At 45.0% G+C, this 19,159-nt stretch overlaps 2 protein-coding genes across 5 annotated transcripts; both read left to right on the forward strand.

Annotated features, from left to right (window-relative positions):
• The first annotated feature begins 104 nt into the window (after window positions 1-104).
• tfcp2 (transcription factor CP2) lies at window positions 105-11,029 on the forward strand. 2 transcript variants are annotated; one of them, XM_084016544.1, is made up of 16 exons: window positions 105-419; window positions 750-946; window positions 2,730-2,881; window positions 3,294-3,370; window positions 3,509-3,614; window positions 3,865-3,971; window positions 4,194-4,346; window positions 4,459-4,569; window positions 7,395-7,483; window positions 7,665-7,713; window positions 8,154-8,247; window positions 9,445-9,535; window positions 9,660-9,766; window positions 9,956-10,098; window positions 10,286-10,337; window positions 10,458-11,029. In XM_084016544.1, exons 2-16 carry the CDS (start codon window positions 825-827, stop codon window positions 10,493-10,495), a joined length of 1,491 nt encoding a protein of 496 aa, XP_083872670.1. In that variant the 5' UTR covers window positions 105-419; window positions 750-824; the 3' UTR covers window positions 10,496-11,029. The 2 variants fall into 2 exon arrangements, with proteins under 2 accessions (XP_083872670.1, XP_083872671.1); XM_084016545.1 differs by having other exon boundaries at window positions 755-946.
• A 1,027-nt stretch (window positions 11,030-12,056) lies between these two features.
• Window positions 12,057-18,729, forward strand: csrnp2 (cysteine-serine-rich nuclear protein 2). Of its 3 annotated transcripts, XM_084014784.1 has the most exons (5): window positions 12,057-12,754; window positions 14,390-14,592; window positions 14,693-14,955; window positions 15,264-15,560; window positions 15,644-18,729. In XM_084014784.1, the coding sequence occupies exons 2-5, from the start codon at window positions 14,403-14,405 to the stop codon at window positions 16,541-16,543; spliced, it is 1,650 nt and encodes a 549-aa protein (XP_083870910.1). In that variant the 5' UTR covers window positions 12,057-12,754; window positions 14,390-14,402; the 3' UTR covers window positions 16,544-18,729. The 3 variants fall into 3 exon arrangements, with proteins under 3 accessions (XP_083870910.1, XP_083870909.1, XP_083870911.1); XM_084014783.1 differs by lacking the exon at window positions 12,057-12,754 and having other exon boundaries at window positions 14,364-14,592; XM_084014785.1 differs by lacking the exon at window positions 12,057-12,754 and having other exon boundaries at window positions 14,364-14,562.
• The last annotated feature ends 430 nt before the right edge of the window (window positions 18,730-19,159 follow it).

Below are 19,159 nucleotides of genomic sequence, written 5' to 3' on the forward strand. Positions count from 1 at the left end.
TTATTGTTGTGTTGATGTATTTTATCTTAAAATCGATGGGTGGCGGTAATGAGCCCCAGCGTCCTTTGCGAGCACTGAAATAATAACACGAAGAAGAGAGCAAAACGGAAGTCCCTTTTCCCTACGAAGCTAGATAAATAAACAAAAGCTGGACATTACATGATATATATTCACACGTATACGCTGATTTCGATGCGTTTCTATGCATAGGTATGTCCGCCGGGAGCATTTTTTCCCCGTGAATCTCCAAGAAGCGCGGCAACGAAGGGCCAGCATTATTCTCGCTAAGTTAGCTGACAGGCTATGTAGCTCGAAGTGGTTAGCTCGTCATGTTTATTTTAGCGCTGGGGCGAAGGAGCGCGACATGATGGCATGAAACAACCCGCAGTGTTAGCAAGACGCCACACTCTCACTTGAAGGTATGCGATTTTTATTTATTTTTGTCCTTCTCTAGCTAGATAAAAAAAAAAAGTTAAGTTAAAAAATAACGCGGCTTTACACAAGTTATGTTCATCTGAACAGTGCACGGCTGCATTAAACGCGTTAACCTCGGGAGCTTTGTATTGTTCAGCATAACAACCTGCTAAATTATTCTCATTTACTGAAACTGCTAATTTGATACCATTCTCTTGTTTTGCTGGGTATGTCCTTAGATCAAATGATCCACATTTTGCTGTATTTTCACGGTTTAAAACAAATATGGAGCCACATTCAATAACAACAACTCTTGTTTAACTTTCTCCACTAAGATTAGACAGTTGTGGGGAAACGTCGCGCAGGTTTTTAATCGGAACTGCACTCCGAAAGATCTCCACGTCGTCACCATGTCGTGGGCTCTGAAGTTGCCCCTCACGGATGAAGTGATCGAGTCCGGTCTGGTCCAAGACTTTGATGCCAGTCTGTCGGGCATCGGACAGGAGCTCGGAGCTGGGGCATACAGCATGAGGTACTGTGCTGTGCTGCCAACGCTACACATTGATTTTCACCAAAATAGTGATTTGATTTCTGACTTCATCAAATACAGGCCAAACGTGTTTACATGTGATAAATCTCTGTCTAACCTCAGAGTGAGTCCTCCTTCAGTCGTCACTTTCTAGGTGAAACTGTACCACCTGCTTACAATTTAAATGTCAGCAGCTGTGTTTTCACTTGACCTAGAACTAGAGCAACTGTTTATGACTGTATAATTGTTTCCCCCCCAAGCAGTGATATTCAAAATCAGACAATTTGCAGAACATATTTGAGCACTTATGCACTTTATGGGCAACAAATCAGAGATTATATATACTTCTTTAGTATTAAAGGGATAAAACCTGTCAAATGTGTTTTCATTAATGCAGTGTTTTACATTTTCACTCAGATAGGCCTCAAGTATTCAGAGCCCTTGTCTTTAGAGATGGCGGTCTGCGCTAAGAGCCGATTCTTTGAACCGGGTTAATTCACTGAGTCGGTGGAATCAGGTGTCTGCAGAAAATAAGTCAGCTCTTCGCCAAATGTAAAGTTTTTGCTTTCATTGTCTGTCCCAGTATAGTGGAAATATATAACCAACGCTATTACCAAGGCTAAGGCTTTGGCAGGAAGCCCATTTTGTTCGATGGCTAAACAACAGAGTGACACATATAAGTGCAGGATGTAAGTGCAATATTTAATATTTACCACCTCGCCATCAGAGCACGCCAGCTTCCCCCCGTCTCCATAATGTGCCCAACCAATCTGCGTGGGTAAGAGTTTCACGGGAGTGGTCGGTCAGAAGCCCCCTCCTCAAAACTGTCTCGCCTCAAAAACCGTCCCGATGCTGAAGCACTGTGCTGGTGGCAGCGTCATGCTGTCGGGGTAATGAGTGAGATTGATGCAAAGTTGCAACAAGCAAAGTAATGCAATGTCGTTAATGAAAACAATCTCCATATTTGGGTGTGCAAAGCTTACATACCCAAGAAGACTGTTATGACAGCCAAAGGTGCTTCAATAAAGTACTTAATTAAGGGTCTGGCTACTTTAGTAATATTTTAGTTTTAGTTTTTATCTTCTTTATCAATCTGCTGCATGGGAAATCCTGCCCTGAGTGATGCCAGAAGAGGAAATTACTCACTACATGCAGATGGATTGCAAAGCAGTACACTGCTTGTTGACTGAAAAATGCGCCTTGATGAAATTTGATTGGAGCATAAGACTTAACCCCTCACTATACGACATAACCCTGATGCATTAGTATACATATATCTGCTCACAGTTCTGTGCTTTTGTGGGGTCTTATAAAAGAGTTTATAGTCCAGAGAGATATTTATGATGCTTGTACTTAGGTTTTCATGATGGCAATTAGGTGAAATGCATTTAGGTTTTGCTGACTCAAGCACTTTGTTTTGCGGGAGAAAGATTCCTCTCTTTTCTGCAGTTTCTTGGCTGGCTAAGTGCTCTGTTAAATGATGCTGTACAAGCTGCAAAGTGCATGCTTGCTCCTGAAATTCTTCTGTTGAGAGGGAGCAATGACATACTGACTTGGTATTTAGTAGTGTTGCCCTAGTTTCCTCCATAAATAATCAAAGGCAAAGCTGAGGAAACACAATAATCCGCCATTCGGCCAAATATTGTACGTCCGTCCATTGGACCTGACTTTGTTTTCATGATGAGCTTGAAAATAATTAGTTATAACAATGAATTATCACCGTTCTTGTGGGGCACATCAGGCATTGGCAGCTTGCTAACAGTGTTCTCTTGTCTCTGTTCTCCAGCGATGTGCTCGCCCTCCCCATCTTCAAACAGGAGGAGTCCAACCTGCCGCCAGACAACGAGAACAAGATCCTTCCTTTTCAGTATGTCCTGTGTGCAGCTACTTCGCCAGCTGTTAAACTGCACGATGAAACACTCACCTACCTCAACCAAGGTCAGCATTGGGATTCCAGCCACGTTGTACTGTAATTGGTAAATCTGTGCTAGTTAAAAGAGAAGGGTAATTCTCAAAGCACCCATATGGGGTGGAATGCACCTTTAAGTGTGCTACCATGCAAATAGCATCTCATTTGCACACATTTCATTGAACACAGGATTTTCTTTATTTGGATCATGCTTCACGAGTGTCTTGCAGTTGATGGTACAGGGGAATTGACTTTATTTATAGTCATTATAGCTGTTATTATGGCCCACATACTGTATCATAATAACATTGTGTTGCAAAATAAATCACCTGAACGGATGTAGAAATTTTGCGTTGTGATTCGTACGACTACAGACGTTAGATGTGGACTATGAGTGTTTGTTGGGATCTTTTTATTCACTGTGTGGATTTGTCATTGCAGGACAGTCCTATGAAATAAGAATGCTTGACAATCGGAAAATTGGGGAACTTCCGGAACTCACTGATAAAATGGTGAAGGTAAGATCCAGACATGCCAGTTCATCACAAAATATTTGCACAGGTCTGGCAGGACAAACCAGTACAAACACATTGACTTCAGTTGATTTATGATCTGCCTTGAATTTGTTATAACAATGAATCTCTTTTGAATTTTAGAGCATCATCCGCGTGGTGTTTCATGACCGACGGCTTCAGTACACGGAGCACCAGCAGCTGGAGGGCTGGCGCTGGAACAGGCCCGGAGATCGCATCCTCGACCTGGGTGAGTGTACTTTGATGGCCCCACAAGGTTCAGGTTCTTATGTATTGTATCAGATTTGTGTGTGGAAAGAATTGTTGCCGTGCAGCCTTGTATGCTTATTAACCATCCAGTAGTTTTGGAACAGAATTCGGGTATTGATTGTTGGCCTGAGCTATAAGTATATGGATTAGACAATGTGTATATGATAGAAAAGATGGCGTGCTTTAAGAACTCTTTTGATAACAGCCTGTTTTACGTTGATCCATTACAGATATCCCCATGTCCGTCGGCATAATCGACCCCAGGGCTAACCCTACTCAGCTTAACACTGTGGAGTTCCTTTGGGACCCATCAAAAAGAACCTCAGTCTTTATCCAGGTAGCATGACAGACGAAACTCCTGTTTTCCTGAAATACATTCATCCATTATAAGACAACGTCAGTAATCTGATGTCATTTTGATCACATCATCTGCATCATCATGTTAACATTTAGTGTGCTCAACTTTTCTGTTTGGAAAAATGTGAAGCGAACTGAATGTTTCTTTATTTTTGTCACCATTCCTTAGCAGATTTACATATTGTCTTCCTTCCTTTATTAGGTACACTGCATCAGCACAGAATTCACCATGCGTAAGCATGGAGGAGAGAAGGGTGTGCCATTCCGGGTCCAGATCGACACTTTTAAAGAGAATGAGAATGAAGAGTACACAGAACTCCTCCACTCGGCCTCCTGCCAGGTCAAAGTCTTCAAGGTGAGAGGGAATGAGAACAAAGGCCAGCATTGAAAGAGAAAGCATTGATGTGCTAAGACTTGTTACCTATGACCTCCACCTTAATGACCCCGCGACACATGACCTGTTTCAGCCTAAAGGTGCGGACAGAAAGCAGAAAACTGACCGTGAGAAGATGGAGAAGAGAGCGCCGCAGGAAAAGGAGAAGTACCAGCCCTCCTATGAAACCACGATCCTGACAGAGGTTAGCATGTCACTACATCCTACGGAGACTTTTTTGTTAGGGTAAAAGCCTTTTTGTTTAAAGGTCCCATATTATGAAAAACAGGTTTTCTCTGGTCTCTACACCTATAAACTGGTCCTCCCTGAGCTTGTCAACTCCCAGGATGAGGAAAACAAGCGACTCCTGCATGGTCTCTGCAGCCCACCCTCTGATACAACGGCGCTCCTACAGGCTGTTCAGATTCAGCTCCTGTTGTTACGTAACAAAAGGAGCCATTTGCATAGACAAACTCCTCTGCACGATGATAGGAGATATTTTGCAACACAGCGGGGAGAGTGCAGCTCGACTTACCGGTCATGCCGCAGGGTGATCCGGCTGGTGCTCCGTGAATAAATCCTGGTGCGGGTGAACCTGGAGACAATCCTCCCTCTGTCTCACACGTTCTGGTGCGTCTTCACTGCTGCCTCCGATTGGACAGATCCTGGGGCGCGTGTCCGACAGAGCGCCGTGCACAACGGTCCGGGTCTGGTCTCTTGCGTTTCATTTTTAATGACAATGTGCCAGTCCGTGTTAGCTTGTATGTGTGTGCTAACCACTTCACATCGGACTGCTTCAGTAATGAGGGTCAGTACAAAGCTGGCTTTGCCTCGACACTGACCCTCGTAAAAGGATCTGTCCCAACCATACGGGACCAGCAACTTCACCTGAGCCACATAGGCGAGCCATAGCGATACATCCACCGTAAACATTGGCGCATGCTGCCGCTAGTGTAAGCGGCATCGTCTCCGTCTCTCTCCAAGTAGGCGATGACAGACGGAGCTCATTAGCATTTAAAGGTGCAGGCACAGAACCAGCCTGTTCTCAGCAGAGCTCATTTGAGCAACTTTTAGACAGCTGAAATTCAGGACCACGGATGGGTTTGGGGGCAATGCATATCGAATACATTGTTGTTGGACCCCTGGCAGCTGCGTGGAATGGATGAAAAACAGTATAATATGGGATCTTTAACATAAAGAGCTGGTGTATTTGGCGAGAGCGACATCACACTTCCTAAATATACTAGATTCCATTGACAAAAAGAGTATTTTTAATGCGTCAGAAAACAGACATGTAGCACTTTCCGTATCTGTGCCCCGCACTTTTTTACAACCGCTCAATTAATTTGTAACATGTCGTAACACGTTTTTCCGAGCTGTCCTTCAACGCACCATGAATCGAAGCAAGATACTGATGCGTTACACAATTGAGACGTTCGCTGGCAGCGCTGTTGTAATAATGCTCAGTAAACCTGCCAGCAAGAGGCAAAAAACCTTTCTTTAAAATGAACCGTGTAAGTTGAGTCATGCTGTTGCCTGTTGATAACGTTAGCGAAATGATGTCATATTAATTAAGATGCCAATATGGTGTTAAAACTAGAACCGGCAAGGGGATCCCCCTCGCTTGTTCAAATACATGTAACTGTCAATATACAACCCCTACATTTCTAAGTTCCTGACGTTTCCTAAATTGACTTAATGCTAGGAATAGACCCATTCATGAATTTGTCCTCACTATTGCTTTGCACATTTAAAAAAACATCTTTATTGCTACAATAGACAGAGCAGGGAGGAGAAGGTGGAGAAGAAGGCACTGACAGTCATGCAGGGGCTTCACAGGTGAGGAGAGATCATAATTAGCTGAGAAAATATATCTTTAGCATGAGAGTGCCTTTGAGATTAATTTCCGCAGCGATTTCACAACTACTATTTGCTTTGCAAATATATTTTTTTAATCTGTATTATTTGCAATAGACGGAGCAGGGAGAGAGTAGCACACAGGGGTCAGGACAGAGACCACACACAGGGGTCAGCAGCGCTGACCATCAGCCCGAGGCTTCACAGGTGAGGAGAGGTTATGACAGGCCAAGGACATGTCTATAGGATAAGAGTGACTCTGAGATTCATTTCCACAACTACTCTTCTTATTTCTACTCTAAAATGTATTTGTGCATATTGCGTGTATTGCAATAGAGAGAGCAGCTCACAGGGTCAGGACAGAGACCAGGGGCAGCAGCGCTGGCAGTCCGGCAGAGGTGTCAGGAAGAGACACAGCAGTGGCTTTTGTGGCCACTCTAAAACCACACCAGCCAGATCCTACGACTATTATACAAAAAATAACCCACCAAACCGATCTTGGTTAGTCTTCCCAGTGTTCAAACAATCATCCACTCTAGTGTGGCCAAAATAAACACTTAATTCCCTGAGTAAAGTGAAAGTGGAAAGATGGAACAAGAGTTATTTAGTTTCCATCGGGTTTAAAACAGAGTCTGGTGTATTTAGCAAGATAGAGAGCTGCCATTTCTGGTTAAACAAGATGGATGTTACTCTCACAAACAGGTCTCTCTGTTGGGATCCATTCAGTACACCATCACTAGCAAGTGTTGATGTACTGTCCCCTGCTAATGTTGGTGCGAATGCTAGACAGGTTTTAGGTAGAAACATAATGTCTATGGGGCGGAGACTGATCGTTGTTAGGCCCCGGTCAGAGCTGGAAGATGCTGCGTTATGATTGGCCAGTCTGTGCTTTAAGGGGTTAGACTTGGCGAAGTCGGTCACACAGACTAATGCACAAATGGTGTGGTTATATCAAAGTTTCTGGGAGGCCCAGGCTGCCGGTCCTGCTGGAGGGAAGGGAGTCATGGGAGAACCAGCGCCTCAGCTGCAGTACAATTTGAGAAAGGGAAAGTGTTATTGCACGCCAAAATCAACAGGAAATGAAAGGTTCTCGTAGAAGCTTTAAATGTAAAGGAAAGCTGCTGCTGCTCGTACCTGATGGACAGAAACAAAGGAAGTGTTGTTCTCTTGCAGTGCTGTCCCTGGCCTGAGGTCTCGTACGTCAGCAACTCCCCATCTCCTGGCTTCAACACGGCCCAGAACAGCTTCCCAGTGGCAGAAGGGTATGAGTGTTTCATGATTTCTGCCAGTGCTTCATGATACATGCTTGAATTTCTATAACCATGAAATCCACATCGTAGTTTGATGGTTTTGGTGGGTAGGGAACACACATGGTGTTTAGGTTCTTGTTGATGTGGATTTCTGTGTTCTTCCAAGGTTCTAACTTGGTTTCATCCTTTATAGAAACGGGTCGCCAACCCACCAGCCTGAGCCTGTCGTTCAGGTATTGGATGTAAGTACAAGTGCATATTCACTGCCTGACTTCCTCCTCCCCGTTTATGAACCACTGCATATTAATATTAATATTGACACATGCTAAGCTGACATCTGAATGTGAAAGCTCTGCCTCCCAGTAGATTCTCTCCACACTGGTACATCATGAGTGAAAGTGTTGCATGTTTGCTCACATTATTCATTTTTCTCCATAACTTTATTGATATTTAGGGAACATTTACTGTACCATTAGTTTCCACTGTCGGTTAACAAGGTGATCCTTACCAATCTATTATGTAAATTTGCAATTAGTTTATTCTCTATTTGCAATATGACCGTAGTCAAATCTGCCAATGTTCATTGTGTTGACATCTGTCTTTTAATTGCAATGTTTTTAAAGTGTATGATATTCAATAGGGCATGAAGTAGTTTAAGACAATTTTACCCTTTCCCCCCCAGAATCTGTTACCCACTGCGACGCCACCGGATGCACAACAGTGGCTTTTACGAAACCGCTTTTCACCCTTCTGTCGGCTCTTCACAAACTTCTCAGGTAAAAAAGGCTCTTGAATACAATTGAATTAATAACCCAATCGTTTTCGTATCACAGGGCTCCAGAGTGCGCCTAATTTGGGCGCACGTGCGCCCAGAAATCGGGGTAGTGCGACCAGATATTTTACATGGGCGCACTGGTGCGCCCATGTAAATATAAAAAAATTTTTTTTTTTTTTGGCCATTTGCCCAACATGAAAATGATTATTATTATTATTATTATTTGTCAGCTTGTGGCATGTTTTTATGTACAAATTCAGACAGGCATGCTTAACGAACCTATGCGCAAAGAGTGAAGACGGGAGACCCCGCTGTGTAGCCGCTATACCCCTTTCTTTATATGTATATGCTAAACCTTCACCACATTCCTTTTAAGCAAGCCTTTTTGTAAAAAAAAAAAAAAGAGGATAGCCAAAATAAGCTATAGTCTGTCCTACACAATGCGGAGATCAATCGATTCATTTTTCGTGAAAAAAAATGCTGCGGTGCCCCTTGCACCTGCTCCTGTCCTCGGCGATGAATTGCACGGCGAAGACCCCACAGCATTGGCTTCTGTAGCTACACCTGCCCCCGCTCCTAATTCCGATGTAGGCCTACCACCTACCGTGGACATGTCCTCAGACACAGAGATGGCCCAAAATACCCTCAACAATGTGAACTGACGCTGAAAATGTAATATTGTAATTTGGGTGCACCTAAAATATGTGCTGGTGCACCCAAATTAAAAAGTTAGGAGCACCAGTGCACCCAAGGAAAAAGTTAGTCTGGAGCCCTGTATCACTTGTGTTACTTGTGACTGCATAAAAAAAATCCTAGTCAGTTTTACATTAACGCACCAACAGCAGTTGAGCCTGGTCATATTTATTTTTTTGTGTATGGCTTTTTTTTACAGTGCGCTGCAAAAGTGATGATTTAATTATCCCGCAGAAAGAAGAGGTGTTTAGAAAAAGGAAAACATCATTAATAAGACCTGCACTCCCTCCCTGTATTTTTATTTTTACTCTGCATGAATTTAGAGATAAATATTCAGCTTTACAAGCCAAGCCAACAACATAACTTATTCCATGTATGAAAAAGGCTGTCGACAAAAAATAAAATGGGAATATGCTGGATTAGAAAGTGAGAGATGATTCCTTTACACGGATCTGTGTGTTATTTGAATAACGGCTCTTAAACGAGGTCTTTGTTCATGTACCAGGGGCAGACCTGTTGAAGCTGACCAGGGAGGATGTCATTCAGATCTGTGGGCCAGCTGATGGTATAAGACTCTTCAATGCACTGAAGGGACGGTGGGTCTTCTTTAACCGGATCCCACATCTCACAACATGTCACTTAGCTGATATATCTAGAACCAAAGGTTTCACTGCATTTATGGGCGTTTTGTTATTTCCTCCTGGTGGATGCTTTTCACAGGGTGGTGCGTCCAAGGCTGACCATTTATGTGTGCCAGGAGTCTCAGCAGGCCCGGGAGCAGCAGCCCAAACATGAGAACGGAGACGCTGCCGCCAACACTTTCTTTGGTCAGTGCATTTTCATGTCACCGCATCAAATCGGCAAACATTGGTATAAAAAAGAAAGTTATATTTAAGTCACCATCCTCAAATACCTTGTGCCTAGTGCCGGTCAGGTAACCAGCGGTGACAGTGTCCCTGGTTAAATAAAATACATGGTTACATAAAATAAGATGGGATGTTTTATTTTCCCCGCAGTATATCACGCCATTTACCTGGAGGATCTCACGGCGGCTGAGCTGACAGAGAAGCTCGCTCAGCTCTTCAACATCTCACCCAGGCAGATAAATCAGATCTTTAAACAGGGTCCCACTGGCATCCATGTGCTGGTCAGTGACGAGGTAAAGTAAACCCCCTGCTCACTGCCTTTCAACTGGGTTTTAGAAACCAACTTCTACTGTAGCATCTGGGCTCTAAAGCCAAAGGTCACGGTTTACGAACTTGCACTCTTCGGTGTAAAGTGGAAAAGTGTTTCCCTCCTACATTAAACATTTACACTCTTTTTTTTAAATGTTATGTTTTTAACAGATGATTCAGAACTTCCAGGATGAAGTCTGTTTCGTTTTGGACACAATGAAAGGTATTTGAGCGTGGCATTAATGTGTTTCTATATTTAACTAAAGCCTTGATGAACTTAATCATCAAGAGTTTATTTATAACACCTCCCCCTGCTATGTTTTCTCTTCCTGTTCCTCTCCAGATGACACCAATGATGGCTACCACATCATCTTGAAGTGAATACTGGGCGGGAGAATCCCCTTGTTCTTCTTTAGACCCGACCCAGTCTGCCCCGGAGCTTCGTATTCCTCGTTGTTCCTGGAATATGTGGGGACACAACCGAGAAACATCTTGAAGCTGCTAGGAGGAACCATGCGACTGAAGCACCCGGCCCTCTCCTCCCTATACCTTATTGTCTAACTTTTGAGGTAGTGATTGTTACCACAGTGACGTGAACAATCTCCTTCTTGCCCCGCCATCGTCTTCCCCTAAATGGTTGCATTTCCCTCTTGTGTCTCCTGAAGGAGGTTTGGTGGCGTACAGCTGCAATCACTGTTTATTTGTTAGCTGAGCATCTGGTGTGCCAAAGCCCTGTGAAAACAGTTAAAAACCAACAACCAAAAAGACAATAATCATCACAGTGACAAATAAGAGCAGGTTACTCTGACCGTACTTGACTTTGCGCCTGCGATGCTGCATGATTTCTCCTCTTCATGCTAGGTTGCCTTTCCAGGGTCGACCTGTCTTCAAGAAACCCGGTACAGCAAACACCGTCGCCGTAAAACACAAGAGGCATCGAATCAGGACATTAAGGGAAACTGTTGGAATCCAGCTGTCAATGTCCAACGTTCACTGGTTTGAACTGTTACGTTTGAGGGGGGCTTTTCTAGATTCCCAAACACTGGTAGATCCTTGTAGTTAGCCGGCACTCGCGGTTGTTACCTATAAACCTTGGATGATGAGTAAACACAGTCCATGATGGCGATCACACCAGCAAATTGTCTCTGGTCCATGTGCTTCAAACTTAATTGTAAATAGGTCATTATTTTTTAAAATGTTTTCAGAATGAATCGCGTTTCTTTTGGCAGTTTTTTTTTTTTTTTTTTAAATCATCATTTAACCAAATGCTTTTTCTTTTTTTTGTGGATGTTACCACTTCCAAGTACTAATACACATAATGGAGCTGTTGGCCACACCAGAGCTGCATGTGAAAAGATATGGTTTATGTTCAGCCTACCTTGCTGCTTACATGAAAGCTTGACGTAGCTTCACATTTTAGATACCCCCCCCCCCCCCCCCCATCTCTCATCAGCATCATTAAAACACTTACCCATATACTGCCTGCCATCCGTTGTGTCGACCCCTTTTAATGTTTGCAAAAAAATAAAAAAAAGAAATTTGATTTTTAACAAATTCCTAAATATTCTTGACTCCTCAGGGAACACAAAAAGTCAAATGATTATATTATTATTCTACAATGCACATCTTTCCCTTTGCTTGACAGGAATGGATGGCGTGTCGTTTTGTTACCATGGAAACTGCAGCCTTATCACAATGATAATGTAATATACTGTCAGATCAGACTTAGTCAGGCTCATGTTAAATGTCATCAGGATGTCTATTTCTGCACAATATGAACAAAGAAGGGGGGGGGGGGAAAGCCCACACTTCATTTCCCAGCATGCTCCGTTGCAGGGCATGCCTGTGATGTCACAATAAGTATATATACGACTACAGGGAAGAATTTCTTCCTCCATTGTTACATTGTAACAAACGGGGCCGGGGCGAAGTGGGCAGAAAGGCGACTTCTCGTTCCGATATTTGCAACACTTTGACAGCGATCTTCCAAAGAACAAACCACATTCCGCGTTAATGCGGAGTTAGCACCGCCGGACTGAACCCGCCCCGGCAGGAGAGGGGAAAAAAAAAAAGGATAAACGAACACAGATGTCAGCGGTTTTCTCCATCGCCGGCTCTTTTTTATTTTTCACATCGGGAAGATAAGCCACTCGGCTGAGTTCTCCACGTTGCACCGAACATGTTGGGAAGTAGACCGCAGCTAATCACGCGACGTCCCCGCTTCCTGCAGGCTGTCCTTTAAACGGAGAGGCATGCAACATTTCAACGCAAGCCGCAGGTCCAGCAGACAGCTCCGGCTCCTCGCTTCCTCCCAGCGTGCAGAACAATGAGCATGGAGCCCGAGCAGACCCTCACATAGTCCGGCTTTCTTTTCTGGTTTTTGGGGGGTGTGGGGAGGAGTGTTGACAAAATTGTACAGTGTCGTAAAGCTTTCAGCCAGATTCCGTTTCTGGGTTCCCATCGCTCCGCGGTCGCAGTCTGGATCCTCAGCTAGGCTTTTTTTCCTTTTTCTTTTTCCTTTTTTTTTTGTTGGCACAAAACACATCTCATAGGGCGTTGGAAGATTTGATGCGTGGCTCACATCGGAGAGGGGAAAGCACCTACGAGCTGGTTGGAATAAGGTCCCTGTTTCTGCCCCAGGTAAGAGTTTCATTAACCGGCCGGTTTCTCTTTTGTGTGCATGTCTTTATGGAGCTGGTGTACTGGAGAGAGAGAGAGAGGGGGGGCTGCTAATATCCCACCTCTCTCTCCCCCAACACAGTCAGTTTGCTGCATCTACACAGTTTATTTAACACATAGCTCGTCAATACTGCATCTCCCAGAAGGTAAATACACCACCAAGTCACAATTGTCTGCCAGCCTACTATCCAACTAAGCCCTTAAAGGAACAGGAGGCCGATTACCACAATGCTGCTCCATTTGCCCTATTTACACTGGAAGTGGTTCCCATCCATGCTACTAGCATCTCTGCTGAACATTTAAGAATCATCTGGTGCGTTAAAATAAGATGTCCCCATCCATGTTCCACAGAGGAACATGAAAAATCCATATTAAAACATAATTTATATGCAGTTTCAATGATTGTGCACAAGCCAAGCAGACAACTCCAGCATCCTCCCCAAGCTCTTATTGTTTTATTTGTATTAGATCCAAATGATGAACGTTTATTTGACAGGAAAAGTGTCAGCACGTCACACCACGGCTGCAGCAGTTTATTCATTATTCACTGTCCTCAGAGCAGCTCCAGGATCTGTCTCTACGTGACATCATCACACAGTCTCTCCGTGTAGCTTAAGGACACTGTGCAGTATTATTCAAATGTTACATTTAGTCCTTTTTTAAGGCTGTTTCCCCCCCCTTTGAATCATTGGGGGAGATGGCTGGTTTGGAGCCATCCCATTAGGGATGAAGATGCAGCAGGATGCTGCCAGAAGCATGTGGCATGTTAACCCAGACCCACTTAAAATGAGGCTCATACAGATGAAGAGGTGCATAGTAAACTGTTAATTACCTTTTTCCAAAACTGGTGCTAATATAATGAGCTCAAGCAATGAGCACTCTGTCTTGTGGAATATCATCCAAATGCATGTATTTGAAGCGAAAATGCAAACAATTTGGGGAAAATGTATTTCCGTCCAAAGACCATGATATAGCACGTTGCTTTTACTCACCTTGTCTGACCTCAATCTGTCGGAGTGATTGATCGGTTTCAGCTTTCTGATTCACTTTCATTGATCGCCTCTGCACTCTTTATAGCAGAACTATAAGAGAGAGGGGGAGAGAAGCCATTAAGATCATTTGATTCAAGGATGTTCGTGTACACCATGCTTGCCTAGTTGCCATGGTGACGTTTCTAGACTTGATGATTTCAAAGTACGATTTGATGTGAAATGTAATGTGGGGGGGGGGGGGGGGGGATGATGAAGCTGGAATACAGATGAAAGACTGGGAGACTGCTGATGTCACCTTTTTGTTTCTTACAGTTTGATTGAGATTATTGTCTTAAAGACGAGAACATTATGTCTTGAAGGTGTAAGATTACAAAATCATATACGGCACCAATGAATATGATCCACTCTGCATCTCACTGATGAAAGGCTTTCGAATCCTCCACATCATTCGCTTCACATTTCCTGGTGGTAATTGTTTTATTCTCTTTGTTGTTATTTTATCTATCTTTGTGGTCATTTTGAGTCTCTTCCCGGTTGGTACGTGTCTCTTTGAGTCACATCTCAGGGCGGGTTCAGTGATCCACTCGTTCCTCTGTGCCCTCAGACACCGAGTTTCCATGGAGGCAGGTTCGTCCCTCAGTCTCAAACGAAGATATGAAGAGGTGGACAATAGCTCTCCATTCTCCACACCTAAGGACTCAGACGATGACATCTCCAGCAGCGACAGCGCTGACAGCTGTGACAGCCTCAACCCCCCCTCCACCACTGCATTTACCCGTAAGGAACAACCGGAGACACACGTTAAAGGCAATATACTCTAAAAACCCCCACTCGAAACCATTCATTAGCAAAAGTGTGTAGTTACTCATGTGTAACATTGCATCCCAAATGTCTCCCCCCACTCCAGCTACCTCCATCCTCCGACAACACAAGCCGTCCCCGGGGGGGAAACGGGTGCGTTTCGATGTGGTGACGGTGTATTACTTTCCCCGGCGGCAGGGATTCACCAGCGTGCCCAGCCAAGGGGGCAGCTCCCTGGGCATGGCCCGTCACCACTCGTCCATCAGGCGCTACACGCTGGGCGAGTTCGCCCGCGAACAGGAAACCAGCCACCGGCACACGTTACGGCAGCACCTGCGCCAAGAAAAGCTCAACGCCCGCAAGATGAAGGTAGGGTTCACATTTCAGTATACAGTATTTTGTTGATGTCATACAAAAGGTCAGGCACCCATGATTCACTTACTGGTTCCCTTTCAGATCAGGATTTGACATGATCCATTGGTTTGTGAACCTGTACAGAATAACGGTGTAGTTGGGGTCCCATGTCACATTGCAGATATCTGCTTGAATAAAGGATCTACCTCCCTTTAAGAAATGATTACAGATATAGTTGTTTTTGAAGTCATTAAGCTTCGAATAGGGAATCAATCTCTTACTGTCTCACAGCTCACAGCCTCCACACTAACTGTCACCAACAGCTGACCAGGAACGGCACGGTGGAGTGCGCTCAGGCGGACCTGCTGACTCTGGAGGATGTGTCGGATGAGGACCTCGACGTGGACGGGGTGGAGGTGGACGACTGTTTCTTCCTCCAGCCGCTGCCCACCAAGCGCCGCCGAGCCCTCCTGCGAGCCTCGGGCATCGCACGCATAGACGCTCGGGAGAAGGCGGAGCTCAGAACCATCCGCCTCTCCCGGGAGGAATGCGGTTGCGACTGCCGCCTGTACTGCGACCCTCGCCACTGCGGCTGCAGCCAGGCTGGCATTAAGTGCCAGGTAAGGCTTGATATAACACTTGAATTAGGTAGTATTTACCTCAATACAACTGGAACCGAAATGACCTCTGCTTCCATCCCCAGGTGGACCGAATGTCATTCCCATGCGGCTGCTCCAGGGACGGCTGCGGCAACGGAGCGGGTCGCATCGAGTTCAACCCTCTGCGGGTCCGAACTCACTACCTGCACACCATCATGAAGCTCGACCTGGAGAAGAGGAGGATGCTGATACAAGGGAACGGGGACCAGTATGGCGAATCCGACCAGATGTCCTCCCCGTCCTCCACTTGCCCCACTTCTCCGGACCTGTCCTCGGCCGCTGGCCTGGACTCCGAGCTGGAGGAGAGCGAGGTGCAGACGGTGGTGGAGGTTCAGGATCTCCTGGCCGAGCAGGACATCCTGGAGCGAGAGAACGAGACGGCCGTGTTGCACCTGCAGAGCGCGGAGGAGCAGGAGAGGAGGGAGAGGGAGGAGGCGGAGGGGGAGGCGGTGCAGCAGGAGCTGGGCGCCGGAGGTCTCTCGGAGGAGCCGGAGGTGGAGCAGGTCCTCCTGCAGGGGCCTTTCCCCACGGGGGCCACGGTGCTCTGCATCACTGACAGCCAGGAGGAGAGCCCTTCTGCCCTCCTCAAAGACTCCACCTCTCTGCTCTACTATCAGCTCAGTCCCATAGAGCCCGGAGCCTTTGAGAGCCTGCCCCGAGCCGAGGAGGCCGAGCAAGAGGAGCGCTTGCTGAGAGAACAAGATTCAGGAGGAGGTGAAAGGAAAGGAGGAGGAGGAGAGGAGTCGAAGGATGATAAGCCTGAAGACATCACCTGCAGGCAGAGTTTGGGCAAGTCTTTGCCCAATGTGATCCTGTGCTCGGAGGAATGCATGGCAGTCGTGGAGGAGAGGCCCTCGAGTCCCCAGCAGGGTCTCCCTGGAGGGCAGTGCCAACGGGAGTCCCGCTTGGAGGGAGGAGTCAATCCGCTGCCTCCTGAAGTTTAGCGAGCGTCCCTGCAGATATTTTGCACAATAGCTTCATCTAAGATGAGAAAAAAAAATAATAATACACATTTCACATTTATTACCGCTTTCATGGAGAATTATTCCAGGTTGCAATCTCTTGTAGTGACGTAGAATTCTGTGAAGCATGAAGTCGAGTATTACAGTACACGAGGGAGGCGGGATGCTGAAAGCACATACAGATCACTCCCCAGAAGTAATATGGATGCAGTTACAAGGCGACATGGTACGGAGGTGGGTGATGAATGCGGCCTTAATGAAAAGAAAACATGGAAACACTTGTGTCGCTAGAAATTACGGCTCATAGTGCTTTATTAATTTCCAACGTAGCGAACAGAAAAACCAACGCGCGAATGCTGACATAAGCCTTTTGTTTGGTGATGTATAACGCTATCAACACTAAACACAAATTGTTTGGCGGCATGCGAGAAGCTGGTGACTACGGGGCTCGACTGTAAGGGTTGCCAGGTTGCTGTTGGCAACGGTTTTGAGAAATTGCCAACCAATTTTTTAACATGTGAACATAGTAATATTTGTCGTAGTAGTTATATTTAATCAGAACGCGTGCACGCAGGCTTCTCTTTTTAGAGACGGTGGCCAAGCTTAGCTGGAAACGTTTAGGAGGAAACGTTCGACATGAAAAACAAAAGAAGCAAGATGAGCTGCATTTGTGAAATCTTGGGAGGAGAAGAATCCTGGCATTTTTGAGCTGGACGTAAAAAAAAAAAAAGGTACTGCAAAGCATGTACAAGATAAACCTTGGTAAGTGACGCATCAAGGTCACCGGTTCAAGGTCGCACACCCTACAGAGCCACGGGGGCGGGACTTCACAAGATTTTCATTGCTAAGCTGAAGCATCACTTTATCAGTCAAAGCAGAAGGTAACTGAAAGGTTGTGGCGACCGAAAGCTGACGCCTGGTTACCAGCCTGGCAACCACATTAAAAAGTGAACGTTGAGCCCTGTCCTATAGATACTGGCTTACTTTCCATTACAGCTAAATCTGTGCTGTAGTGAAGCCAAATGAATGCCTCTGATGGGATCCTCCGCTGAGAACCTAATTATCCTGGAAATACTTGTTTTTGTGTACTGTATATGTGTTTGCGATGTGCAGGACAGAGCCACGGTTGCTGCTTTTTTTTTTTTTTTTTAATCTGTACGCACATTGTGAACTGAGGGCAGCAGGGTGTCGTGGCTGCGTTGCAATGAAGGTGAACCAACACAGAGCTGCAGACGGACACCGGCCTTAGTCGTCGCTCTCGCTCACCTCCGGCTGCTCCTGCAAACGCGGTCGGATTTGTCAACAGAAAATCTAGTTTACCTGTTCCCACAATGCCTATGATATCATTGATTCTTTGAGTAATGTGTCTTTTGTGGATTAGATACTGTTGTTTTCAAGTCCTCACAGTTTGTTTTTGAGTGAAAGGTGATTTCTTTCATAGGCTACGGCTACACTAATATTACGTAGTCACGTCACGTCACGCTTACGATGAGAATGGATCTTCCAAGTCAGGAAGACGATGAATCAAATCAAATTCCATATGAAAATAGCATTTAAAGAGTGGTAATTATGTGATGTTACTAATTTATGAGACGGATTGAGAACGACCTGAATTTGTACATTTTACGTTTAACGTGTACAGTGTGTTTGAGTGTGTGTGTGTACTTTACATTAGTATGTCTACGTGAGAGAGAGCGTTGTTTATGCATCCGTGTGTGCATGTACATGTACTGTATTATGAAAAGGGGGGAGTATATTAGTGAGGATACATATTTTAATTCCTGAAAGGTGCTGATGTTACAGATTTACTATTCACCGGGGGGGTTTTTTTCCCCCTCGTGAGAAAAATGATTTCACGGAGATGTTTCTTGATGACTGATGTTAGACGTAAAGTGTCGGAGAGCCCCTCGTAGGAACACAATAGCTACTGCACTGCAAATCATTAACCAGTCTGGAATGAGGTTGTGTAAATGCAATTGTTTTAACATTTCCTGTCTTTAAATGTCTTTTTTTTTAAAGCTATGTCTGATGAATATTGATCTGCGTAAGTGTGCCGACTCTTCTTACACAAAATCGCTCCTTTTGTTCGTCGCTGATATCATCTCGCCGAACACAGGTTGTGCTTCTGTGTAAGAGACGTCCGATGTATTTCTTTGCCTTTTTTTTTTTAAAGAAAAAAAAAAAGAATCGTCTTAGTATAAATCTGCTTAAGAGTTGCACCAAAGCAGTGGTTTCAAACCTAATTAGACGACGCTCTCACCCTTCAGATTTGAACAAAGCGGTCTCGTGTAGTTACTGTGATTCATCGCGGGCCTTTCTGTGTGTTTGCCTTGACGTCGTACCATCTTTTAAAAGTGGTGAAGATTAAAATCTGCCCTCCTGTTCTGCTTTGTGTCCGTTTGGCTTGATAGACTTTAGGTTTGGGACCACGGCATCAAATGAACTCCAGTACACTGTGTGATCGTGCGTTTCAGTGTGAAAGCGGTGTGTGTGCGCCTGTTGAAAGGATATGTTTAGACTTCATCTAAAAGCTGTGAGAGCTACTCTCATGCTAACTGTTGCCTAAAGTGCACAAAAAATGTTTTTTCTATACAAAAA

This window comes from Eutrigla gurnardus (genome assembly GCF_963514095.1).
Source record: "Eutrigla gurnardus genome assembly, chromosome: 8".
Classification (NCBI taxonomy): Eukaryota; Metazoa; Chordata; class Actinopteri; order Perciformes; family Triglidae; genus Eutrigla; species Eutrigla gurnardus.

Bases quoted from the DNA above. Each gene is read 5' to 3' on its own strand.
- tfcp2 (XM_084016544.1), top strand. From the start codon at position 825: ATGTCGTGGGCTCTGAAGTTGCCCCTCACGGATGAAGTGATCGAGTCC. The intron at 3,371-3,508 runs GTAAGATCCAGA...TTTGAATTTTAG, and splicing joins TCACTGATAAAATGGTGAAG to AGCATCATCCGCGTGGTGTT. The intron at 4,570-7,394 runs GTTAGCATGTCA...GTTCTCTTGCAG, and splicing joins AAACCACGATCCTGACAGAG to TGCTGTCCCTGGCCTGAGGT.
- csrnp2 (XM_084014784.1), top strand. From the start codon at position 14,403: ATGGAGGCAGGTTCGTCCCTCAGTCTCAAACGAAGATATGAAGAGGTG. The intron at 14,956-15,263 runs GTAGGGTTCACA...TGTCACCAACAG, and splicing joins TCAACGCCCGCAAGATGAAG to CTGACCAGGAACGGCACGGT. The intron at 15,561-15,643 runs GTAAGGCTTGAT...TTCCATCCCCAG, and splicing joins AGGCTGGCATTAAGTGCCAG to GTGGACCGAATGTCATTCCC.